The sequence below is a fragment of the Cydia splendana genome, chromosome 5, assembly GCF_910591565.1.
Source record: "Cydia splendana chromosome 5, ilCydSple1.2, whole genome shotgun sequence".
Lineage (NCBI taxonomy): Eukaryota > Metazoa > Arthropoda > Insecta > Lepidoptera > Tortricidae > Cydia > Cydia splendana.
Genome location: NC_085964.1, coordinates 7,587,130 through 7,613,663, shown reverse-complemented (window position 1 = coordinate 7,613,663; position 26,534 = coordinate 7,587,130). Strand labels below are relative to the sequence as shown.

Sequence of the window (26,534 nt, the reverse complement as noted above, 5' to 3'; positions counted from 1 at the left end):
CTCAAGTGGACCGTTTTCTCTAGTCTGGTAAGAACGTCTTTCTGGCTCGGTGATAAGGTTAAATTTAGTATGGCAAAAAAAGTGACAGTTCACTCACTCCATCTTATAACTTCATGGCTACAAGTTTCATCTAGTGATTTCATAGATTTATATCATATTTACATAATAAATACTTAAGTAAATCATTATTAATTGCTAGAGAAAGGTTATGTTTAAGTGCTCCAAGTTTCTGTTACAATGGATGGCTCTGTAGCGTGCCCTGTATGCAATCGAGAATTCATAAAGGACCAAATAGAAGATCATGTTAACAAATGTTTGTTTCTCAACACACAACCTGAGAAAAGTGCCGCAAAAAGAATGGGTTCGTTTTTTAACAGCATCTCTCCCAAAGAAAAGCGATTGAAGACAGAGAACAATATAAACAACAGTGCACCAAAACATATGGAGGTAAGTTTGAAATAATGTAGAGTAATTTCTTCTACATGCCTTAAAACACTAGAACTAACAAGTTTCTTGTTATTTCCAGCCACTGCCTTCAAATTCCACTCTTAACAGCAATGGTAAGGAAGAAATTACGGGCAAGAGTGTGCCATTAGCCGAACAAATGAGGCCTCTTAGTTTGGATGATATTGTTGGACACAAGGAGTCATTTGGTGCTGGCACTATGCTGCGGTCTATGTTAGAACAAAACAAAATAATTTTGGACCACCAGGCTGTGGTAAGGTAAATATGTATCTTAACATATCCTTTTTTATTTTATTTTGTTGATTATTACTTTTCATTGTTTTTATTGTATATTCATTTTTGATTTTATTGTAATTTAAATTAATGTAATAGGGCTTAATAAGTCTGAAATAATTAAACAATATTTTGTTATTATTTTAGACTGCCAACTGTAAAATATACATAAGCCAATTTTTATTTCAGACCTCGATGGCTAATGTGATTGCCCAAATCTGTAAAAAACAGAAGAATTTGCGCTTTGTGAAGATGTCTGCTACAATGTCTGGTATTAATGATGTCAAAGAAGTGGTTAAAGTTGCCAAAAACGAAGCTCAGTATAAGAGACAAACTGTTCTATTCATGGATGAAATTCACAGGTATGAGTAACAAACATGCTGAACATAACATGTGCTGTATCATAGTTGAAGGAAAAGTGTGGATTGTGGGAATTCTAATAAGATCCTAATAGATTTTTTTTGTAGTATGATTTTTCTTAGTAACTATGCTGGACCCCTGGGCACATAAGAATTTGGGGCCCTTTTGGAAGGTAAAGAGAGTGAATTAAACTAACATTTTCTACTATGATCTTCTATTTATTATGGGTAATCAAATATACTGTTACTGTCTCGGGGCCCTCCGTACGGCGCACTGCCCTGGGCACAGGCCCCGTGTGCCCTTATGGTAAAAACGGCACTGACTATAATAATTAATAGTAGCATCTAGTAGTCGTTATTAATCCAGTTTCAGCAAAATTTTATATAATATTAATTCACCACATGCATGTTAGCAGTATGTAATTGCCTTTGTTGTCTAAGAGCTAGTAGGTTGTATAACATTTTTTCTAACAAGCATATTGACCTAATCCATGTGCCTTTTGAATGTATTATTGAATGTGCATGTCACAAAAACATTATGAACTTTTACGATAAAAGTAAAAAAGTAATACCATATTGGGTTTCAGATTTAACAAGCTTCAGCAAGACAGTTTTCTGCCCCATGTAGAAAATGGAACTATAATGCTCATTGGTGCAACTACGGAAAATCCTTCATTCAGTTTGAACAATGCCCTGCTCAGCCGTTGTAAAGTTGTGGTCATGGGAAAACTGACTGTTGAAGATGTGGTGCTGATATTAGAGAGGGCTGTGGAGAAAAATAAGGATGCAGTTTTGGTAGACACAGAAAGCAACTTTGAATGTCCTACTGATGGTGATATACCTAGGTAAAAAAACTGGCCACTTTATTGTGTGTAAAAACTTCAGCCATGACTATCATTGATATGATCATTAAATTATAGGATGATATCCATTTGTACTGCTTTTTGGACTGAAATGTAAACGTTCATCATTACACCATTAGGGTCTCCCCTGATATATCGACGCACATTCGGCAAAAGCCGATAGGAAAAAGCTTTATGTCCACGCAATAAGAGCGAAAAAGTCGTCATTCGGCTCGGCTCGCATCGGCCGGCGCCTGCCGACGCGTCGACGGCTTTTTCGCTCTTATTGCGTGGACATAAAGCTTTTCCTATCGGCTTTTGCCGAATGCGCGTCGATATATCAGGGGAGACCCTTACTCGTCATGCATGACTAGATAGCTAAATGTATATGTAGATCTGAGATATGTACTCATTTACACAGCTACATTATTATTCTGCTGGCCAGACTAGTTAATAACTACTATACCTAGTTTGGCAAGGGTAGCTTGGCACTGGAGCTTTGACAAAGAGAGTGATACTGTCTCTTTACTGTCTTCTTACTATAGTATAAACAACATCATACCAAAAAAGGGATTTAGTCTTTTTATCCTTTCATGCTACACACAAAATTGGTTTGGCAGATTATAGGTTTTTGTGGGCTTAGTTTCTGCAAATTGGCGTCATGAATTGTGCGTGATGGATTGTCCGCATTACTCTTGCCAACCCAACTCGTCTAAAGACATTACAAAGAACAATAACATAATGCAGGTGTCTAGTGGAGCGCGCGTCTCTCCGCTGGCTGGCCGAGGTGAGCGACGGCGACGCTCGCGTGGCGCTCGGCGCGCTGGAGCTGGCCCTCACGGCGCGCGCCGCCGCCGCCACGCGCGTGCACGAGACTGGGCCCGCGCTGCTCACGCTTGACGACATCAAGAATGGTATCAAGGTAAATTAGCATTTCTGGCATACTCGAATTGTAGCCTTCGGTAACATTATGTGTTCAAGACCTTTTTTACGCGGTTATCACACTTTTGCGTATCTGCAAGATGCTCCGGTGTGTGGTTGGATCAATAGTAGCGGATGAAACAACGTGCCAAAAGTATCTGCCAATGACAATTCAACATCCATTCCTGTTCCGCAGCGTTCGCACATGGTCTACGACCACCACGGCGAGGAGCACTACAACACGATCTCCGCGATCCACAAGTCCATCCGCGCGAGCGACGACAACGCGGCACTTTACTGGACGACACGGGCTCTGCACGGCGGCGAGGACCCGCTCTACATCGCGAGGAGGCTCGTCAGGATCGCCTGCGAAGATGTTGGTGAGTATACCTGCCGGCCACTGGCGGAGCACTCTACGGGCATGTTATAAATATCGAATTTATTTTACTAGTATTAAGGTTGAAAATTAAATGTATGAATACTCATGTCAACTACAAATGAAATTACCCACAACAACCCGAGAAATCTTTACAATGAGCAGAAAATAACCGCTGAAAGCTTAAGACTTCTGAGAAATAATCATGACCATGAGATGACATTATTACCTATGGCTCTTCAAGGGTTTCACTAATTAAGATTGAGTTGCATGTTGTCTTTTACAGGTTTGGCTGATCAGAATGCTATAGTGGAAGCCGTATCATGCCTGCAAGGTTGCCAGCAGGTGGGCATGCCGGAGGCCGACGTGCTGCTGGTGCAGTGCGCGGTGCGGCTGGCGCGGGCGCCCAAGAGCCGGGAGGTGTACGAGGCCATGAAACGCTGCCAACACTCCCTTAGAGAAGCTAAAGGCCCGCTGCCGCCCATACCTCTACACTTGAGGAATGCGACGACGAAACTTATGAAACAAATAGGTTTGTCTAAATTGTGTATTTTGTTATCATAAACGGAGCTCTCATACTGCATCTAAACCTTGTCCTGATCTTCCGAGACCTTTAGATCCCACATAAGTCTGAAAATTTAATTATCACGAACCGGGAACCTTCGAACCCGGGACCACAGTAATAACATACCTATACTAATTTATGCTTCATAACTTAGTGACAATTTACTTTTTTACAGGATACGGTAAAGGATATAATTTACTTCACAAAGACGAATCGGGTCTAACGTATATGCCGGAAGGTTTTGAGGATGTGGATTTCTTTCGGGACGACGAGGGTGGGGGTTAGCTTATAAATCCAACTAAAATAAAAGTTAGTATTCCTAGAGTCAATGTTTTATTTATTTGTGATAATCTCATTTTACATTCGCATGACATGGTAAAAATGTTCTATTTACAAGACACACACAAGTAATATTACAAATTTATCTATAACATTGTACCTTTCGTAACATTGCCGGCTTTGTTCTGCCACTGTATTCGATCTTAATATAAAAATAAAATACATAGTGTATTTCCCTGATAATAATTATAACTACTGCACATTGGGCATGTTCACATTCGGTAATCACATCTTCAGCAGTGAATAGTTAGCCTTATCACAGGTGAGATGGTTACATTTCGAGCCTTCAAAAGCCGTTAAAAATGTAAAACAATTGTGTTTATCTTTGACTGTACACACATGAAGATTATCCTTAACTCCGACTGATGTAATCTATCTATTAACTCTAAAAGCACGTACGCTAAATTTACCTATTACATATCATTAAATAGTTACATATTAAGTAGATAGATAGTTTCAGTACACCAACCAAAGTACGTAATCTTCATACACAATGCATTGACGTTTTTATCACGCTGATAATTAATTTTGATATACATATCTTTATATAATAGCACTAGTCTTAAATAATTTCGCTCTTAAATAATTAAAAGTACGAAAGCATTTAAAACTATTGCTTAATTCACAGCTTTTTGTCATTATGATAAAAAAATACAAAGTCTCTAACTGCCTTACTCACTTTTTTATTTGAATAATCACTAGTCTATCTTGTCTTGAAACTTATGACACACCAATAAAAGGCGTATTTTTAAAATACAAAATATTGATAATCTAAGATATACATATGATAACAGATTGCAAGAAGGTATATAATATTAAATTATCTAAGCCTATACTAAAGAATAATGTTGAAACTAATGTTTCTAAATAAAATAAATTAGAATCAGACTTCTAATTTGGATCCTTTTTACGAGGAATATTTCGATATTTCGGGTCCAAAACGTTAGGAATACTACAAAAACATCACACTTAATTTTTATGGTCAATAGTTCATAAAAGGGTACGTAAAAAATTGGAAAGCTTGCAGGTTGATTGAAACTATGAACCCTTTTCAACTCATAGCCTTCCTTATGGACTTGACGAGCTGCGTTTGTGGGTTGAAGCTAACACTTGTCGAGTAATGCATTACATGCACCTAGAAAACGTATTCAGGGCCGGCCATGTCGATCGCCCACCGGAACTTGTCGCGCTGAGTCTTGTTGTAGATCTTCTCAATCGGCACGCCGTGCTTCTTACACCTGTAATTATAATATTTTTTAGTTAATAGACAAAGTTATACATACCCAAATTAAACAATTAAATTAATTAAGGTAACATTTATGCATTACATTATTTCAATATATATGTTTAATACTTACCAAGCCACAGAAATACGTGGATCGAGATAGTTGAGCTTAGAAGTTCCAAGTGCAATAGTTTTGTTTTCATCACGATCGGTTTCCTGAAGCTCTAGTTTCTTCAGTTGTTCCTTCAGACGTTCAAGAGCCTTTTTCTTCTTATCATGGTTAATTCTCTCCTTGGCTGATCCGCGTTTGGCGGCCTTGGCGGCGTCCCGGCATTCTTCCTCGGCCTCATCAACCTGATCACGCTTCACTTGAATCTTTTCTTTCAAAGCTTCCATTGATTTAGAGTGACCTAAAACAACATAAAAATATTAGTAAAAGTTTTAAACTGGTAAACCAAGATATAGAAAATGATGATTTTATAAGGTAACGTTATTTTATAATTTTATTTATAATGCATGTAGCAAATAATGTAAAACGCAAAAAGTGATAACAATAAAAGTTCTAATGCTGAATATTTAGATACCTTTAGGTACAGCACGTTGATGGTTACACAACACGGCCACGGCTCGGTTGGCGCGGTTGTACGCCAATATCTTCTCCGGTATTGACGCGTCACCATCAGTAAGCTCATCCAATTGGTTTTGTAGTGTTATAGATGCATTGTAGGTACGGAACACTTTAGCAGTTAGTCCCGGCATCAAATCTTTAAGATGTTCATTTAGCGTCTGCGTGTTGAGCCTGTCAAACAGGTCATCACTGTCTTTTTTGTTTTCCATGAATAATTCGAGATTCTTAAATACGCGTTTCTCTACTGGCACCTCGTTATAGTACCTAATGGAATCTTTACCTAGGAAATCAAATACGACCACATGTTCTTTGCCATCTTTTTCCTTAAATAATTGAATGTGTTCTACACGCAGTGAGCAACAACCGACAGTATCAGCCTGATCATCATCCTTTTCATTACCAGCTCTCAATGCAAGTCTATCAATGAAATAGAGCGCCACAGCTCTTTGACGGACGCGCATTTCCTTAGCTTTCCAATCATTGCGGTAAGTGTCTCTGATTTTATCAATACACTTATGCAACTTCCTTGCAGTTTCATATTTTTGCCAATCTTTTTCACCTTTTAACTTTGAACTAGGATTCAGCATAACATACTTTGCTTGGCCCTGCACATTTTCTGTCCATGATGCTAACCATGTAACTGTGTTGTCGTGTCGGACTTCTTTCCATTTATGACCTGCAGGCGGCTTGGGTATTTTACTGTCTTTAGAACAATTTATAAGCACATCTTCTGGCATAACTCGTCGCTTTAACATACCCATTTTCGGATGCTCTCCGCGCCCTCTAAAAAGGCCCGGAGGTTCTATTCTGAAATTGCCAATTTTCTCTTTATGTCCATCTATTATGCAGAATCCATATTCTTTTTGAATTTCCTCATTTTTGGCTTTTAATGCTGCCTTCTCTTCCTTGGTGCGGTTTTTATTTTTTTCTGATACACTCTGGAAGTATACTTGCATTTCTTTAAAATCACATTTGGAGAGATCTTTGATTAACTTGGTTTCTTCATGGGTCATCACTTTACGCCAATCGGCAAAGAAGTTGTTGTTGAACACAGTCTTGGTGGTGTAGTCGTGGTCCAGCATGCGCGCGTAGAACCCGGCCACCTCCTCTGCGTTCTCGGACAGCCTGACCACTTTGCCGTCGTAGCGGAACTTGACATTTTCGGGTACAGGCTCATATTCCGGCGCGAACAATGGTCCTTTGTGTTCCAAAAACTTCCATTTAGTTCCGTCATCCTTCTTTTCTTCCTCCCACCTTAGCAAATGAAACAGATTTCAAGTTAATTTTTGAACTTCATATAAATCAATAACAAAAACAATTAATCTACTAACAATAACTACACACTTTAGTCTCCGACTCCTTAATTGCCGCAAAACAATATGTTTCGGTTTAGACAATGTACACCGATAAAATGTAATTAAATTGATCCCTATACTAAAAAGCGTCATGTCTAAAGACATAACCTAAAAAGAGATTGTCACATTGACACGACACTGTGGCGCCATCTAGTAAAGTTACCTACTGCTACTTACTGCTTTTAGTTACCAAAATATTACATAGATGGCCTCCTTCCGTACAGTAAGGTTCAACAACATTTGGTCTAATTTTTTTCGTCAATTACGGCAAAACCAAAAAGGAAGGGTAATTAATGACTTTAGCAGTCTATTTGTAGCTGCAATAGGAGTCTGTGCGGAAAGCGAAGAGTCGTGGAATGTATCGGGCACAATACATTCCACGTCTCCTCTCTTTCCGCACAGATTCTAGGGATAGAATAAGCAATGCGTTAAAAGTATCCGCCACACTAATAGTTTTAGTGAATATTCAAGGTTTTATTTTCGCCATTGTCGTCTCAGCATGAGCAACAAGAGACGATGCTGAGGAGGTTAGCTTGTTGTGACTTATCTTTCCTTTGCGATGCGGGATAACAATGAGGAACCTTTACATTTCGCATTCATAAGTATCTACAAAGGTCTAAAGCGGTTATTAACTGATGAGGTTTGAGGATGTGGCGCCAGTGCAGCGGTTAATACTACCTCTATTATCTGCAGACAATGGTATATAAGGATGCAAGGAGTAGGTCAATTCTGTTATTGCTTTTAAACCGCTTGCGATCAGTTATTCCAACAGTGACATAACTATTTTTGTAGGCCTATATACTATAAGATGATAGATACTTTTGATGCGACGGTCTATTTCATATAACGTATTTAGGAATGTTTGCGTCGTGTTCCATGTAGCGCCGAAATTACTGAGCCTGATTAAATTTTGTGGCAGTTAACTTATTTATTTGTATCTAAATCATGAAGTAAAGGAAGTGTTATTTTATGTGCAGATATACATACTAAAAGTCCTCGAGGGTAGGGGGTGTGCTGAGGGTGTAGGGGGAGTGGGGTGTAGGGGGGGGGGGGGTTGAAGGTACCTATTTAACAGCCTGTACCTCCTAAAGTATTGATCGCAGAGTAAAAATAAACATAACCAAATTTGTAGGAAATTTAATGATAAAACTTTTGTCGGAAGTAATTATAATGCTATTCGTACAGATATTCGAGATATGAGCAAAAATATGAAATTAAAAACCGGGCAAGTGCGAGTCGGACTCGCGCACGAAGGGTTCCGTACCATAATGCAAAAAAAAACCTACCCTCGAGGACTTTTAGTATGTTTATCTGGACACCACAAGGTATGCCTGTACCAATTTTCAAAACTACAGGAATTATTTCCGCAGATTGCCCAAATTCGGCTTAATTTGACGTGGCTATATGAAATTATGACTTTTAAAATAACACTAGTACATTCTGTGCAATCAAAATCGCTGCCAAATTAGCTTGGTCTGACTAAGTAGATTTATTTGTATGGCAACTGTATGTTTTTTGACTGACACAATTTTAAAGAAACTATTAGGTATTCCTTTGTCAAATGCAGTTTTTAACAATATTACTCACCATTTCCAGACCTCCCCTTCCTCTTCTTGCTTCTTCTTCCGCTTGGTGGGGCTGGTGCTCTCTACAGGCTCAGCTTTAACTTTAACTGGCTTTGACTTTGCTTTCTTTTTAGGTTTTGGTTCATCTTCTGACATCTCCTCATCGTAACCAGATTCTGTTTAAAAAAAAGGACAAAACGAATAAATATCATTTCGTAAGAATCAATACATAATTAGTGACTCCACAGAGAATAGTAAGTCATTGTTCATATAGTTGAATTACATTGTCAGTATTGAATTTGATTGAACTATGACCAATTGCAAAGTCAATAGAAAGATAATCGAGAATATAAGGACGCCGGCTGGCTGGCCCGGGTGTACGGAGCGGGCGCACGCACGCGGGTGCCATTGTAGGTAAAATCAGTCACTCGCGTCCGCGGCGCCAGGTTATTACGCTATTGCGTTGCTCAATGTTTCGTTAACCCGCTCCGTCTAGCGGGCGCCCTAAATGAAAGACTAAATAGAATAATAATAATAAGGTACCTTTTTTAACTTTTTTCTTCTTAGTTTTTTTCCTAATGGTCAATGGAGTGTCATCATCACTCTCACTGGGAGCCCGACGCTTAGGTGCCACGCGCGCTGACTGTGTAAAAATAATTTATTTCAGTAATCAAGGATTTAGAAAGTAATGTAACATACAGCAGACCTAAAACGATTCTAGTCTCTTTTACGCTAACCAAGCAGATTTTGAGTTTGGAACCTTTAGTTACACATTCAAAATAGTAGAATATGTACTAAAATTTGTAGGGTCTCAGAAGATTATGGTACCTGGTGGTTGCTATGTCATGGACTTTTAAGAAGAGTAGCAACCACACAAAGAAGCTCTCTACATACATACTATATGAAAATGCATTAACTTACCAGTGGAGTGTCTTCCTCACTCTCCTCCTCAGGAGGCAGCTCGGACAGAGGCTCATCTTTGAACTGCGACAGGGAATAGTCACAAGATGAGGCGGTTGTGTTGTTGACAGCACCGGCATCATACCCATCATCACTTTCTTGCTCTTCTTTAACTTCACTTTTTAATTCTGGTTCATCCAACTAGTAAAAAGCATATAAATAAAATTTGAAGAATACCTGGTTAATTGTGAAAGTATAAATAACAAGATACAGTAAAATAAGCAGTAAGTTACTAAGACAGGGGTTGAATGCAGTTCTTTGAACCTGCAATTGCCACTCTACAATAAACCCAAATGAATATCACTTTGTAGGACTTAGACCACTGAAATTAATTATTGTGGTTATTTGACATGATACTGTAAAAGTATGCTGACCCCTGAAGTAGCAACAAACAACTAGTAATATGTTATACCTGCATTGGCTCAATCTTCAAGGGATCTTCAGCATCAGGTTCAGACTTAATTTTTTCATGTTTCTCACTGCTACTCTTTTTCTCTTTGCTAGAACTAGGAAGAAAATGCACAGTTACTACATGTAACATAGATTACAGCAACAAAATGAGGTAATTACCATAGTGACAATTATGATGTAATAATTCATACCTAAATTCCATTTCTTCTAACCATTTTAATACATATAAATTTGTCATATTGTTGTTGATAACTAAAATTAGTATATATTCTACAATCTGGAAATTTAACTGTTTGACATTTGACATAAACTGTCACATGATGCCATAGGTAATGTATAAAAAAAGGGCCTTTTATAAAAAAAAAGGTAATATATACCAAGAATAAGTTTTTGGAAAAAAAATCATTTTTGGTACTAGCTTTTATCGCCAACTTTACTTTTTTTCCACAGGCAACTAATACTCATCGAGACAATTCTAAAAACCCCAAACACAATTAGGTTTCATTGTTTTATCACAGAGTTCCTATGGCCACCTCCGGTCTCCATCATCAGATCAGCTCGATGACATCATAATATTGCATTGTCACCCGACTTACGTATGTATGCAAAATTTCAGCTCAATCGGAAACCGGGAAGTGAATCAAATTTAACTTGCAAGATTTGATTACACACAGACATACAACAGTCAGGAGAAACTAAATAAAAGAGAAATTTTTAGAGTAGAGATTGTGCGAAAAGTGAAGAGTCGTGATGTATGGGGCCCGATATATTCCACGACTCTTCTCTTTCCACAGACTATGTGCCGAAAGAGAAGAGTCGTGCGGGAACAGACAGACTCTACAAAAAAGAGTTTCAAATATAGAGGGTATCAAACAATTAGAGTTACACCAAGATGAGAGTTGTTTATACATCATAATGTTATAATTACCTCACCAAGTGTTATTTATACATCATAATTTCATAGAAGTTTGACATTTAAAATAACTCTGGCACTACATGTGCTATGAAAATCGTTGCTGACTTTAGTTTAGTCTGTACGGAAAGAGAAGAGTCATGGAATGTATGGAACCCAATACATTCCACGACTCTTCTCTTTCGGAACAGACTCTAACAGTATGATTTATGAATGAAATTTTGAACCATACTTTAATATAATAAAGAGGGACTTTTAATGTCCAGACATTGGCAAATAGGTTTTATCAACTACATTTTTCATTATTATTTCATACAAAAATATGTAGAAATAAGATGATACTCACCTATGCTTGTCTTTATCTTTACTACTGCGATGTTTGTCTTTGTCGCTGCGGTGCTTGTCCTTGTCACTTCTGTGTCGGTCCTTTTCACGGTCACGATCTTTGTCCCTTGATTTGTGTTCCTTATCTTTATCTTTTGATGAAGAGGAGCTCTTGTGCTCCCGGTCCTTGTCTTTAGATGAGGATGACGATTTCTTTTCACCATTGCTGCTGCTACTCTTGTGCTTATCTTTATCCCGGTCACTCCGGTCCTTGTCACTCCTGTCTTTATCCCTATGTTTGTCCTTATCACTGCGGTGTTTGTCCTTGTCACTGCGCTCCCTGTCCTTGTCTTTACGATCCTTGTCACTGCGTTCTTTATCTTTTTCACTGCGATCTTTATGCTCTTTTTCACTGCGATCTTTGTGCTCTTTATCACTGCGATCTTTATCACTTCGGTCTTTGTCTTTGCTCGAGGACTTATGGGAGCTGCTGTGGCTCTTGCTGCTGGAGTGCTTCTCTTTATCTTTGTCTCTATAAATTAAAAAAGCGATGATAATGATTTTTCCCACGTAGGTATAGTACAGCGTGTTGCGAATTTTCTAGAAAACTAACCTGCTCGAACTGCTGCTGTGCTTGGAGCTCTTGTGGTCGCGGTCCTTGTCGCGATGCTTGTCCTTGCTCGATGACTTGTGGCTGCTTTTGTGCTTCTCGGAACTACTATAACCGTTGTGGATACCGTTCACGTGTTCAGTTTTATTACCATTTACTTTTCCCTGCGAATAAAATAAGCGAATTTCTTGGCATGTATACTAAAGCACTTAAAAAAGACAAATAATAAATTCTTATGTATTAAATTAAAACAAGAGTTCTCACTAATGATAAGAATAATACATTTTTTTCAATAAATTTTATAAACCGACGCTTCGCTCTTCAGGGACTTAGTCGTTGACGCCATATTGGGACTTAGAAAATTTTGCTTCACGGGTCGTGTCCACCAGTAAATAAGATAATCTACAGCATAATAGGCAACAATAACTTAACAACATGATCTAGATTAACAATTGGAAATGATTTGAATACTTACTGACTCGCAATCATTGTCGCTAACAGGGTTTTCGACACTCATTTTGCCTACGTATACTCAACGTTGGCCCGAATAATGAGAGAGATTACATGAGAAGTGTGGCCGAGCCAACAGACAGCGCAAATTCTAAGTGTAGTGAAATGACGAATACGCATGCGCCCCAGCCGGTCACTGAAGCAAGCGCGTGCAACTTCAGGTGAATGGCTTATTTGGATCATATTTTATACTGGCAACATTTTTAGTCAAGTTGACAGCCAAGGAGCTTATATACCATGAAATGTTTTGTTTCTTTCTACAGTATTATTAGAAGGTAAAACACTTTCAGTGCCAAGTGCTCCAGTTCCAATTCAAAATGAACACATCTATCATGTTTTTGGCAGTGAATGTGTTAATACCTTGTAAAGTTAATATCAGTAGAATAGTAGCAGAGGAGTTAGTTGTCAGTAGAAAAAGGCGCGAAATTCAAATTTTCTATGGGCCTATATCCTTTCGCGCCTACATTTATCAAATTTGCCGCCTTTTTCTACTGACAAGATCTGCTTGACCGTCAGAGTTTGTTTCGGCAGACACTTTATTTTATTGATATACAGGATGTTTTTTAATCACCTGCAATAATTTACGGTGTAAATATATGTAATAGGTCATAATGAACAACTTTTACTATGGGAATCGCGTAAAAAAAATTGGCTGTTTTATACATTTTGGCTGGCCTGATGTTGATATTTTGTATGGGAGTCAATTTTTTTCGCGATTTCTGGGTTGGTCCCATAGTTAAATTCTCTCAGTATGACCTGCATGTACAAATGTATATTCACCCCGTAAATTTTTGCAGGTGATTAAAAAAAAACCTGTATTTTGGTGGGTTGAATTGTGTCAGTGTCTATAATATCTATAAAGTAGGTCGATCTTAGCATGGTTCATCTTTCATAATAATATAAAAGAATAGTCTTTATAATATCAAAACTAACCAGACCGTGATGACAGTGATGACATTCAATTTGACACAGAATATCGGTAGTATAGTATTTTAATTTTAGGGTGACCATGATTGTCGTAAATAAATTAATAAGTTTTTTTTTCAACACGACTAGAAAATTAACGTTAACCTCACTAATACTGATACGAAACAGATGCTTATAATTTACGAAATTTAGTATTTTATAAAATTTAGTAAAATTTTATACCAAAAAATCTATTTTAACACCCTAAAATAATAAATGATCACCAAAATTATAACACCATTTTAATGTGAAATGATTCCCAATTTAATTACATTTTACTTGATTTTACTATCCTATTAAAGGAAACGACACCAAACTAATCATTATTAACCCAAACATAGTAAATGATTTTGATTACCAAATTTCAAACCCCATTTTAATGCGAAATGATAACCAAAATTTTACATCTTGCTATCCTATTAAAGAAAATGACACCAAAATAATCATTGTAAACCCAAAAATAGTAAATGACCACCAACATTAGAACTCCATTTTAATGTAAAATTATAACCAAATTTTTAAATCGAGCTATCCTATTAAAGCAAATGACTCCAAAATAATCATTATAAGCCCAAAATTAGTAAATGACCACCAAAATTGTAACCACATTTTAATTAAAAATGTGCAAATATTCAATATATCGTTATCCTATTAAATTAATTAATCCACTTCGTCACCTTTTTCTTGTAGCATTTTATTTCTGTAACAGTCGCAGTTCAAACCTAACCTAACCTACTTTTCTAGTAGCATTTCTTTTCTGCAAAGGTCGCAGTTCAAACCTAACCTAACCCACTTTTCTAGTAGCATTTCGTTTCTGTATGGGTCGCAGTTCAAACCTAACCCACTTTTCTAGTAGCATTTCTTTTCTGTAAGGGTCGCAGTTCAAACCTAACCTAACCCACTTTTCTAGTAGCATTTCTTTTCTGCAAGGGTCGCAGTGTAAACCTAACCGAACCCACTTTTCTAGTAGCATTTCTTTTCTGTAAGGGTCGCAGATCAAACCTAATTCTGTACGGGTCGCAGTGCTAACCTAACCCACTTAACTGATAGCAATTCAAACCTAACCTAACCTACTTTTCTAGTAGCATTTCAGTATGCTACTAGAAAAGTAGGTTAGGTTAGGTAGGTATGCGGTGCGGGGTACGGGGGGTTGAACGGGAGGGGCTAGTAATTTTGGCATCATTTTACTTTATTTGGTAATATGTATATATTTTTTGGTAATCATAGTGGTTTATTTAGTCTTCAAGATTTGGTGATCATTAATTATTTTTGGTAATCATTCAATATATTTGGTATTCGAATACAATTTTAAGTGCAGTCGTAATTAAAATGGTGGTACTTTTGTAATTTTAGGCCTTATTTTTTTGGTGTTCAGTATTTTTTTTTGGTAAGCATGATTTTTTTGATTAGGGTACCAAAGTATTTTTTGGTGGTCATTATATTTGTAGCCATTCTTAAGGCCCCAGTACACAATGGGCTATCGCCGGCCACTCCAAGGGACGCATTTATGCGTTAGAGGGAGCAAGTGATATTGCTATCTCATTCTACCGCATGGCTGCGTCCCTTGGAGTGGCCGGCGATGGCCCATTGTGTACTGGGGCCTTTTTACCTGACCTGACCACTTTTTCCAAATTCCGAATTGTTCCTTTATTCCTTTCCGCGTTTAATTTCCTACCCTTTTACTTTACGTTGGCTATGGGCAACACCGCCCTCAAGTCCATACAAAGAAAAAAAAATAATAGTTTATCTGATGTCAGTTTTAAATTTTCGCGTAAAATTGGAATTTATAGATGGTCAAGCAAATCTTGTCAGTAGAAAAAGGCGCGAAATTCAAATTTTCTATGGGACGATATCCTTTCGCGCATACATTTTCTACTGACAAGATCTGCTTGACCAAGTATACCTACAGGTCGGTAATGGTCGGTTCGTGGTCGGTTCAGTGGCGACATGAATCTAGTATTAAACTGGATTGGGCATGAGTGGTGGGGATAACTGACAGAACGGGATAGTCTTACGTATCTTTCAGTAGGAGTAGCAGAGAAAGCGCTATTATTGTTTGACCTTATCACAGTCTCACATATTTTTTGTTCCCCACCATTTTTTTAGTATGGATAATGGTGAGCAACAAATAAATTCGACCAATCACAGTGTCGCATTTGCGTATGTTTTGTCCCTCATGGAGGCACGCGTATACCACTTCTATACGATCCTACCTTCTATGAGTGGCGACCATTTTGCACAATAACAGCTGACGTTTGACAGAATTCATAGACAAGTGTTCTACTTCCGCAATTATTCAAACATGCTGCCATCACGCACATCTTGCTTTATTAATGAATCATACCATTTTTCGTTTTGAAAGTGACATTATAAATTATCCTAAATGTGTGTTTTATTGAAGTTTTTTTGTTATTTTTTTACAAAGGCACAAATTAATATTTTTTTTCCTTAATCGTAAGATTATGTAAGTACATCATATTGCATACTGGGCGCTGCTGTTATAATATATGTTTTTAAGTCTGCATTGATGATTTACTTGTTGAATACGAGCTCTAAGACTTTATCCCATCACATAATAAAATTTGCGATCCTGAATACCAACTTCTTGGTGATGAACTAAATATTTACAGTCTTAGTGTAAAATAAAGTTTCGAAGAAAGTGATAATGAAATACAGTTAACTTATATATAAATAAAAAGGATATTAAGTTGTATGTTAAGCAAGTTGTTTAACTATTTTTCAGAGCTTGCTATATAAAGCATTTCAGTGTCAGATATGAATGTAACATACATAAAAAAGTGGTCCTTTTCCGAAAAAAATTTTTTTTCTTAATATGTTTCGAATTAAGTTGCTTATTTAAGAAAAATAATAAGTCAGAGGCTGCGTTAAAGAAATGTTTGATTACGTGCCTAAAGTTTATTAAATTTATTTAAATAAAATAATTATATTCCTATAACATCAATCAAAAATCCAATGTGCATTTAAATGAACAAAATATACGAAGTTGGAATTTAATTTAATGTATTTTTTTTTTCACAATTACCCAGAAAAAAATAAAAAAAATCCTGCTTGAGTTTTACGTAAAAAAAAAGTTTGAAGTGCGTGGGCAGTTACGACTTCAAAATATTATGGCTCATATATTGCGCACTGGGCGTTTAACTGATCTTGCGTTTTTTTTCTTGGGCGGCACGAGGTTATACTGTGATTGCTAATTTTAACTACAGCTTCCTTTTTAAAAATAAGCACTAAATGAAATGGCCTCGCCACGGTTTTGTGTAATTAATTTAAACATGAGGTATTTAGGGTATCAATTCATATAATTGTAGAACTAACCTACAACTGGTCACATATAAAATAAAAAAAACAACCAAGTATGCCCAGTTATGTTCAGATCAATGATGCACTTGTCAAAATTTGTTTTAATACATTACATATTTTTTATATCATATCTAAGCAAACTTCTACATTTACCAATTTCTCCCTTCTGGTATACTTATTGGAGTACTGGTAGTGGACAAGCTTACTTTTACAGTAAAATAAATATTATAGGACATTTTTTACACAAATCGACTAAGCCCCACGGTAAGCTCAAGAAGGCTTGTGTTGTGGGTACTCAGACAACGATATATATAATATATAAATACTTAAATACATAGAAAACAACCATGACTCAGGAACAAATATCTGTATCATCATACAAATAAATGCCCTTACCGGGATTCGAACCCGGGACCATTGGCTTCGTAGGCAGGGTCACTACCCACTAGGCCAGACCGGTCGTCGAAGTGCGTCGAAAATATATCATATTATAAGTGTTCTCAGTTCTAATGTCAGGCACTTCATTCATTCATTCATTCATTCACTCATTCATATATGATATTTAAAATAAAGTCAGATTAGGTAGGCGTTTTTAAAGAAATCAAATAAGTAGGATGACGACGGGTCTGGCCTAATGGATAGTGACCCTGTCTGCTAAGCCGATGGTCCTGGGTTCGAATCCCAGTAAGGGCATTTATTTGTGTGATGAACACTAATATTTGTTCCTGAGTCATGGTTGTTTTCTATGTATATAAGTATGTATTTATCTATACAAGTATGTATATCGTCGCCTAGCACCCATAGTACAAGCTTTGCTTAGTTTGGGGCTAGGTTTGATCTGTGTAAGATGTCCCCTAATATTTATTATTTATTTTATTTAATGTGACAAATCATTACAAATCAGTGCCGAATTAGGTCAATGCATCACCTTTTGTCATTTACTTTTTGATTGATCTGCTGAACTTTTGCTATACACTGGTTTTCCATTTGCGTCCCAAGTACTCTTCAGTTTTTTGAATACAAACGCCATGTAGATAGCTATAACAAACAAAAAATATATAAGTTATCTAGGTACCTTGAACAACCCATCATTTATTTGTTTTATATTTATCTTAATAATTATCCTTTATTAACACTATATCCATATCTAAATTAAAATGTTTTACTAGTTTGCTAAGAAATACACAATCAAATAGGTATTATACATAGCTAATGAGTTATCAGACTGGCAGCCATTACTTACTTGCAGCTTCCCATTCCCTCTGGCTCATAGTCCCAATCCTATCTCTCTCGGACTTCTTCTCCATTTGTTCCCAATGTTCTTTAGCATGATTATAATCAGTCTCTTCTCCGATAAGCTCCTTGCCAGGTGGTGCAGGATAACTTTCAAAACACATGATTCTGTTCAACAGTGTTTTGTATTTTTCACAATGGTCTTTATAAAAACCTGCAAGCCCAGCACTGTAAACAAGTTCTAAGCCATACTCTGCGGCAAGTTTAACAAACAATTGAAAATTGACCAGAAACTCAGGACAGTCTACTACTCCTTCCAAATGAAAGTCATATTTGGCTCCGAATAATGGATAGCCTTCCTTCGGGTCAAACAGCAGTTTAATATTGTAGATTTTATTTCCAAAAGCTCCATCAGGTGATTTCTGAGCTCGTGATACTATTTCATAAGCATTAGGAATAGTTCCAAAAAAATACCCATCAGGTTTTAAGCACTCAGATATGTTGGTCAACATTCTACGAGCTTGTGCTAAACTCTCAAAACTATAATGTAGTCCAAATTGACAGCTGACAACATCAAAACTGATTGATGGGTCACGGTACTTGTCCCTCAAAGTATCTTTGGTGCAGTCTGCAGCAATGAACTCCGCGGCAAAGAGCCGCCCACAGCGGCGCCGCAGGTCTTCATAGCGCGTCTGGCACTGTTGCACTGAAACCTCAGCAATGTCAGCGAACACTGCACGTTCTACTCTAGCTTTCTGCCATTTACTTAAATCACCGCCTTTTCCACAGCAAATGTCGAGAACTCTTAATGGTCTCCCATAATCCTTTTCCCTTATTTTATCAGTATATTCTTGTATAAGAACACTTTTCACCCAATTGTTAAAATTTCTCAAGTAAAATATGGGAGAGTTAAACCTTTCCTTCAGGCCCTTCTCTTCGAGGTGATTGTAATGTGCCGCCACGACTGAGGCATGCTCCTCGCCTTGAGTAAGCGAAGCCGCTGGCGCTGTTCCATTTTTATCAGAGTTATCACCATCACCGGCATGATCTTTCAAATCATTTCTAGCTGTATGTTCAGCACCATCATCCACTGTACTGGTCATATCAATATACTAAATATATCTCATGAGACACTTAAGATATAATGTTTATTGAGATTTTATTCAAGGTTTTGTAGAAAATCTAGCTTAACCTAAATTTATCTCAACTCTGGCGCGGGCGGCTTTTATATTTAGTACAACTGCCACGTAAAATTCAAGACTCGTGGAGTAAACACCGAACGAAGTGTGCCACCTAATGCGGATAGCGGACACACGAAAATTAATAAAACACGAATAGACGAATTTTATTTTTGACAATTGACTGAAAACCGCTATGACACGAAACACAAAGGTGCGAATGAATGAACGAATAGAATGAGATTGGAATGAACTAACTTTACACGTCTGGCCAGTCCGTTGACGGAGGCGGCCCCGCCAATCTTTGAATGAAGTAACATTTTTTGTTTTCATTATGTATTTTTGTGCCTGTGATGGCTGTGATTGCGGCCAGGCAAGTCTAATTTTATGTTTTCAAATTATACCAGGACTCCGAGATTTCCGGATTCCTTGACAATAAATTCTAGGACTTCGGGATTTTGGGATCCCCGGACTCCGGGATTAGTTATTGTTGCAGAATGAAGAACACAGAGATTTCGGAACTCCGGAATTCCGTGACACCGAGTCTCTGGGACTCCAGGTTACGAGTTTTTAAAATCACGGGGGATCCGGGAGTTTAGAAACCCGGGATTTAACAACAGAATTCCGGGGGCATAGGACTCTGGGATTACCTACATGATCAGAGGCGTATTTACAAATTTGGCGCCCCGGGCCATTTTGATTTGCCGCCCCCCTTCATCAGTGACGATAAAGTATTTTATTTAAGAAAAAAAAAACCTGCAACAAGTACCTTTGGGGTGTGAAATAAAAAAAAACTAAACATTTACCATTTACTCACATAGGCATTTACATTGTTTTCCTATGTACAAATTGGTTGACAAAATCATCAATAACGCTGTCGTAATTTAAAACGTTTGTCAGCTCAGCTTCTATATTAAGAAGAGCTAAGCTATTCAGGCGCTCTCCGCTGATAGTGGAACGTAGATATTTTTTTATTCTTTTGAGTGCAGAAAGGTGACGTCACTAATGTCACTATTCTAGATACAGATTTATATGGGCCGTTTTTGTCACTCAATGACGATGCGACCTCGTTATATTTGCCTGATCTGATCGGTGACCGGTGGGTACTGCTGGGTTTTGGCCATTGAGAATCAAGGTGAGATATGGCAGTCAGGCTGGATATAGCTAAGGAGTTCGGTCGGGTCTGGCATCGAGTCTGCTCGAGGGACTATATGTTATACAAATGGATCGCTAGCTTTCACATGAGCCGTATAGTAGACGGAAGCTGCTCCGATAGTGTGGACATTACCGCTGGCGTTGCACTAGGTTCTGTGCTGTCATTGCTGCATATCAATGATAATCATTGCTATGCAGACGACAGTAGTAGGGATGCGTATTACACAGGCCGTACCATTATCCCTCATTCTGTGGTGCTGGAAAGTCATGAAAAGTATTGTATTTGTACCTGATATCGAGAGCACTCTATCTGTACTGAGTTTCGGCATGGGATCGGAACAATTTAGTGAGATTCAATACCACGAAGACACAAGAACCGCCCGTATGTATATAGTCAGATGGGTAACAAATAATGTTAGGTACGTACGTGAAAACGCGAGCGTAGCGAGCGCGAAATTTTTTCGAGAAAATAGTAGGTACATTTTTAGGGTTTCGTACTTTAAAAGGAAAAAAACGGAACCCATATAAGATCACTTTGTTGTCCGTCCGGCCGTCTGTCTGTCTCAATATAAAGGGTCTTGACATGACAGAGGGCGTCCGAAGTGCCCCAGTGAGGCGAACTTTCATGAGAAGTCAAAGCCATGCTTCAGGCTTCAGGATAAGTAGTTGAGCACAGACTCCAGTCAATGTCCATTGTATTAAAAAGCGAGATATATCCTTGAGCGCTGGTGGCCTAGCGGTAAGAGCGTGCGACTTTCAATCCGAAGGTCGCAGGTACTAACCCCGGCTCGTACCAATGAGTTTTTCGGAACTTATATACGAAATATCATTTGATATTTACTATTTGCTTTTCGGTGAAGGAAAAACATCGTGAGGAAGCCGGAGACTAGTCCTGATAAGTCCTAGTTTACTCTCTTGGTTCGAAGGTCAGTCTGATGGCAGTCGCTTTCGTAAAATCTAGTGCCTACGCCAATTCTTGGGATTAGTCAATTGGACCCCAGGCTCCCATGAGCCGTGGCAAAGATTCCGGGATTACGCGAGGAAGATCATGAGTTTTCTTATTATTCCTGTGCCCAGGCCCAGTAACATGCGACAGTGCTATCTCATTTACTCCGATTGTCCAACTTCTGTTTGTATTTGTTAGGATTATTTTGCAAGAAGTTCATTTTGTTTCCAAATTACCCGCTAGATGTCGTTGTACAATGTGTTAAATATCCTACTTCGCGGTATTAAGATTTTTCTGCAAAACATGACGTCTGGCTAATATTAATCATTGTCAAGCTTTTAGAACAGTTATACCTCTAACGAAATTATACATTATTGTACCGTCATTAGAGTGTTATTCTTTTGGGCCCTTTTTACATGGTCCTCCGAGTCAGATGAGTTCGGCTAAGTGGATTCGGTAATCTTCGGGCCAACGGACGCCGGCTAAGGCAGTGGATTGCTGTCAGCGGTGTCAAGGCGGGAAGAGCCTATGTTCCGGAGCAACGTGTGACGTAAGCAATGCATCGTGACGTCAGCGGTGAGATGCAGCAGTATGAAATGAAGTAAGCGGATTATATGTGTGACGTAGTGAAGTGTCAAGACAACCGTGAGTATAGACGTGTTATCGAGAGCGTGGAATTGCATATGTAGTAGTATTAGACCGGGAGATAGTGACACATTTTACTGGGTCATTTGTACCAGTATGGCGGTTCGTCAGGGGTCTAAGCATGTAATGAAGGAAAGAAAATGCTATGACCATAGCGCTGGTACCGGCGGCCCAATCGCGTGGGCGTTAGTCGAACGTGTCGGATAAAATACGAGTGTCGAACGATTTGTACCACAAAAATCCTCGTATTATTCGATAGTCCATAAAAAAGAAGTAGGCGGTAGCGTAATGCCATACTTCTCCGGTGTGACTTACAGCCCGCCATACTGAGGCGAACACGTTAATTAAAAAAAAACAATTCAACCATTTGTACCAAGCTAATTTTTGCACAGGTGATCATCGTCGAGCAGCCATTCATGGACATCACCATGCCATACTTTTCGGATGGTTCCAAATGCCCGCCATACCACCGCAAGGGAGTTAATTTTTTTTTTATTGCTAAACGATTTGTACCATCTTGAATTTTTTTTTCAACACTTTCTGTGTGATCATAAATAGAAATCTCATAATGCCATACCTGTAGGAGGTGGCAAATGTGCACAATATTTTTTTTTTATTGTAAGATTTTATTCGTATTTTTGACGATTTGTACCAGTATGGCACTAATTTTTCCTGAAAGTTTAAGTTTTACCGAATATAAATCCAAAATTTCAAAGACGTAGGTGGCGGCAATCTTGTCTTATAACTATATATTATGTTGAATAATATTGTACGGCTACCACCGCTCGAACGATTTCTCGAATCATAGAGATCTCGGCTCATCGTGCTGTAAACCTCCATTCACCATTAAATTACATCAAATCTACCACTGTGTTGCCAGTAAAATGAAACGTTTTATTAATAGTAAATATATTTATCGGCGGAAGAATGCACATAAGTAAATAAATTACTACTAATTAAAAATATAATATTTAAATGCTTATTTTAAATAATCAGTCTTCTAAAAAGCTGTCCCATGAATTAATATTGAATTATAACTATTTTGAGGTAGAAAAGTTCGTATTGAATTGGTAATACTTCAGGTCCTTAGAGAATATAACCAACGGAGTGGTCATTAACAGGTTCCCCTCTGTCGAAAAAAGGCGGCCAATGGTCAACGACTTGTCAACCATATCTATGGAATGACGTTTATCTGACATGGCTATGTTGGCGTTACGTATACATTTGATGTGCCCCTCCCCCGCAAAAAACGGCAGACTATTTTGTACCGAAAATTATAGACATGGCGTCTCCGTTGGTTATATCCTCTAAGTTCAGGTCTAAACAACATGCTTGAGTGTGACAATCTTCCGCCCCATGGTAACAGTAGATATGGGATATTTTTTTTTAGGTAGAATTTTACCCAAACGATCCGGATACAAAGATGCCATACTGTAACAAATGATTTTATGTCTTGTACTTTGAAAACCCGTCGAAATATCAACTTTTTCAAGTATGGTGCCCCTTTTTCCCCCTATTAGAAGTATGGCAAATACAATAATGGTCACATTGCATCATCTAATTTCCAAAAATCCAAATGCCATACTGGTACAAATCGTCAAATTTTTTTTTTAAGTCTTGGCTTAAGTCTCACAGTCGTCCGCCCCGTAGTTATAATCCGGAATAATTTATTTTTAGGTATAATTGTATCCAATCAAACAGAATATGATGATGCCATGCTGTAAAAAATTATTTTACGTATTGTATAGTCGTATTTTTGAAACGTGTCGATTAAATAAGTTTTTCAAGTATGGCAGCACTTTTTCCCCCTACTATAAGTATGGCAATTATAATAACGGTCACATTTTATCAAATACTCTCCAAAAATTTAAATGCAATACTGGTACAAATCGTTTAGCAAAAAAAAAACAATTAACTTCCTTGCGGCGGTATGGCGGGCATTTGGAACCATCCGAAAAGTATGGCATGGTGATGTCCATGAATGGCTGCTCGACGATGATCACCTGTGCAAAAATTAGCTTGGTACAAATGGTTGAATTGTTTTTTTTTAATTAACGTGTTCGCCTCAGTATGGCGGGCTGTAAGTCACACCGGAGAAGTATGGCATTACGCTACCGCCTACTTCTTTTTTATGGACTATCGAATAATACGAGGATTTTTGTGGTACAAATCGTTCGACACTCGTATTTTATCCGACACGTTCGACTAACGCCCACGCGATTGGGCCGCCGGTACCAGCGCTATGGTCATAGCATTTTCTTTCCTTCATTACATGCTTAGACCCCTGACGAACCGCCATACTGGTACAAATGACCCAGTAAAATGTGTCACTATCTCCCGGTCTATATTGTTTGTTTACAGGCATTCTAATATATTTGAATTTTCTATTTTCTTGTACTATCAGCATACAACCACTACAAATGCAATTCCATCTTCTCGATAATTCAACTATACATTAAAATTATTACGTAGTGCAACTGTCAAAGACTTAGTGAAATTTCAACGAATTTGGACTTTGATAAATTTCATCAAGTTTTGACTTAGAAAAATTCGTAGCAAGTTTGGATTGGACTTAGAATAGTTTTGAAAAAAGTGGAACGACGGGGAATCCACGCCCAATTTTGCCTAGATTGTGCTAAGTCCCAAACACTTAGAAAATTTCATCATGGAGGCTCTTATAAAAGTGCAGCAGGACTTGTATTTGAGAATTGATAAGGCTAAAACTAACTTTAAAAAATCGCCCAAGGAACGGCTTAGCTCTGCAGATTACCTTAGCACTAGATTAGAAACCTTAGAATCTTTGTGGAATCAGTTTGTGACAACTCATACTCAAATCATTCAAGAGTCTACTACACTTGAGTTCACAGAGTATGTAACTGAAGACGTATATTCTAGTGCGGAAGAGTTATTCATGGATTACAAATCGGATCTTAAGGCTGCCTTAAATAAACTAAACGCGTCAATTCCTGGAAAGAGCACTGAGTCTACCACTGTTGGGAATAAGTCAGATATTGGCCAAGGCAAGTCGGTGATGGTAAAGCTACCAAAGATTTCGATTCCTACGTTTTCAGGGGATTATTCTGAGTGGACTAGCTTCAGAGATCTATTCAAGTCGCTCATCCATAAGAATAAAGATTTAGATGACGTCCAAAAGTTGTACTACCTGAAAGGTTATTTAGTCGGTGAAGCTGAACAGCTTCTGCGTCACGTACAGATTACGCAAGATAATTACAGCGCATGTTGGGAAAAATTGGAAAAGCGCTATAACAATAAGAAGTATCTTTCCAACTGCATTCTCAAACGCTTCATGAGTCAGAAGAATATTACGACAGAGTCCGCGAATGCACTCAAAGAATTGCTGGACACTACGAATGAGTGTTTAGATGGCAATTTAGGCATCGACACAACTACATGGGACATAATTGTGATTCACATCATTTGTCTTAAATTAGACAACGAGTCTAGGAAACAGTGGGAACTTAAGGTTAGCGAGTCTTCTGATGATTTGCCCACACTTAACCAACTTCGAGAATTTTTAGAAACCCGATTTAGGGCATTAGAATTTTTGGATGGGAAATCATCGAAGACAAGCTTTGTTCCAAAGAAACCCAACGCACAATCTAGTAGCAACTTAAAAGTGCATCATGTAACTGAAGTTTCTTGTGGCTATTGTTCAGAGAATCACAAATTGTGTAATTGTAAAAGTTTTGCAAAAATCGATGTTGATTCTCGACGTGATTTCATCCAGTCCGGTAATTTTTGCTTTAATTGCTTAGGTTCAGGTCACAACGTATATTCCTGTCGCCAATCTACTAGATGCCGAATTTGTAAGCGCAAACATCATTCTTTACTGCACCCAAAAACTAGCACTCAAGCAACCGATTCTCAAGTCAAACCTACTCAATCGGTTGAAGGCGATATTGTTGCACACGCAACAACAGCTCCATCATCATCGTGTGATGAGCCCAATAATGTAACAACGTGTTTTTCGACCAGTCGTGGACAAGTTTTCTTGCCAACGGCTTTGGTTCAAGCTCAGTCGAAAACAGGTTCAGGTATAACCCTCAGATGTTTAATCGACCAATGCTCGGAAGCCTCATTCATAACGGAGTCTGCAGCACAACTGCTCGGACTTAACAAGGTTTCCCACAAGAGCACTGTCACGGGACTAGGCGGTGAAGAGAGTTCACCTGTGAACTCCAAATCGGTGGTAAAAGTTAAAATTTCATCACTCCTGACTTTGAAGTGAACGTGCATGCTCATGTTTTGGGCAAGGTAACATCGAATCGTCCGAGAAAACGTATTGTCATTGATTCGTGGTCAGAACTGCCTAAATTAGATTTAGCAGATTCCATATTCAACATTCCCGGCAAAATCGACTTGCTCTTAGGGGCAGAGGTGTACGGTCAAATACTTTTAAACAACATGATCAAAGCTCCACAAGGAGCACTC

At 38.1% G+C, this 26,534-nt stretch overlaps 3 protein-coding genes across 3 annotated transcripts; 1 reads left to right on the top strand and 2 right to left on the bottom strand.

Moving 5' to 3' along the window:
• Positions 1-135: 135 nt before the first annotated feature.
• Positions 136-4,217, top strand: LOC134790550 (ATPase WRNIP1-like). Its single transcript, XM_063761380.1, is given in 9 exon segments — positions 136-447; positions 527-695; positions 698-723; positions 928-1,100; positions 1,685-1,942; positions 2,687-2,861; positions 3,057-3,240; positions 3,523-3,768; positions 3,977-4,217. Coding segments are annotated over 9 exon segments (1,551 nt in total). The 5' UTR covers positions 136-237; the 3' UTR covers positions 4,087-4,217.
• LOC134790549 (DNA topoisomerase I, mitochondrial) lies at positions 4,118-12,759 on the bottom strand. The gene is made up of 10 exons (XM_063761379.1): positions 12,607-12,759; positions 12,135-12,295; positions 11,544-12,053; positions 10,286-10,379; positions 9,835-10,014; positions 9,457-9,556; positions 8,936-9,089; positions 5,950-7,247; positions 5,499-5,775; positions 4,118-5,378 (listed from the first exon to the last, which is right to left on the bottom strand). The coding sequence occupies exons 1-10, from the start codon at positions 12,646-12,648 to the stop codon at positions 5,276-5,278; spliced, it is 2,919 nt and encodes a 972-aa protein (XP_063617449.1). The 5' UTR covers positions 12,649-12,759; the 3' UTR covers positions 4,118-5,275.
• Positions 12,760-17,791: 5,032 nt separating this feature from the next.
• Positions 17,792-19,514, bottom strand: LOC134790547 (mRNA cap guanine-N7 methyltransferase). Its single transcript, XM_063761378.1, has 2 exons — positions 18,169-19,514; positions 17,792-17,963 (listed from the first exon to the last, which is right to left on the bottom strand). Exons 1-2 carry the CDS (start codon positions 19,259-19,261, stop codon positions 17,860-17,862), a joined length of 1,197 nt encoding a protein of 398 aa, XP_063617448.1. The 5' UTR covers positions 19,262-19,514; the 3' UTR covers positions 17,792-17,859.
• Positions 19,515-26,534: the final 7,020 nt, after the last annotated feature.

Bases quoted from the DNA above. Each gene is read 5' to 3' on its own strand.
- LOC134790549 (XM_063761379.1), bottom strand. From the start codon at position 12,648: ATGAGTGTCGAAAACCCTGTTAGCGACAATGATTGCGAGTCA. The intron at 12,296-12,606 runs GTAAGTATTCAA...TTTTATTCGCAG, and splicing joins GCGACAATGATTGCGAGTCA to GGAAAAGTAAATGGTAATAA. The intron at 9,557-9,834 runs GTAAGTTAATGC...ATTTTTACACAG, and splicing joins GTGAGGAAGACACTCCACTG to TCAGCGCGCGTGGCACCTAA.
- LOC134790547 (XM_063761378.1), bottom strand. From the start codon at position 19,261: ATGACCAGTACAGTGGATGATGGTGCTGAACATACAGCTAGAAATGAT. The intron at 17,964-18,168 runs GTAAGTAATGGC...TGTTTGTTATAG, and splicing joins GAGGGAATGGGAAGCTGCAA to CTATCTACATGGCGTTTGTA.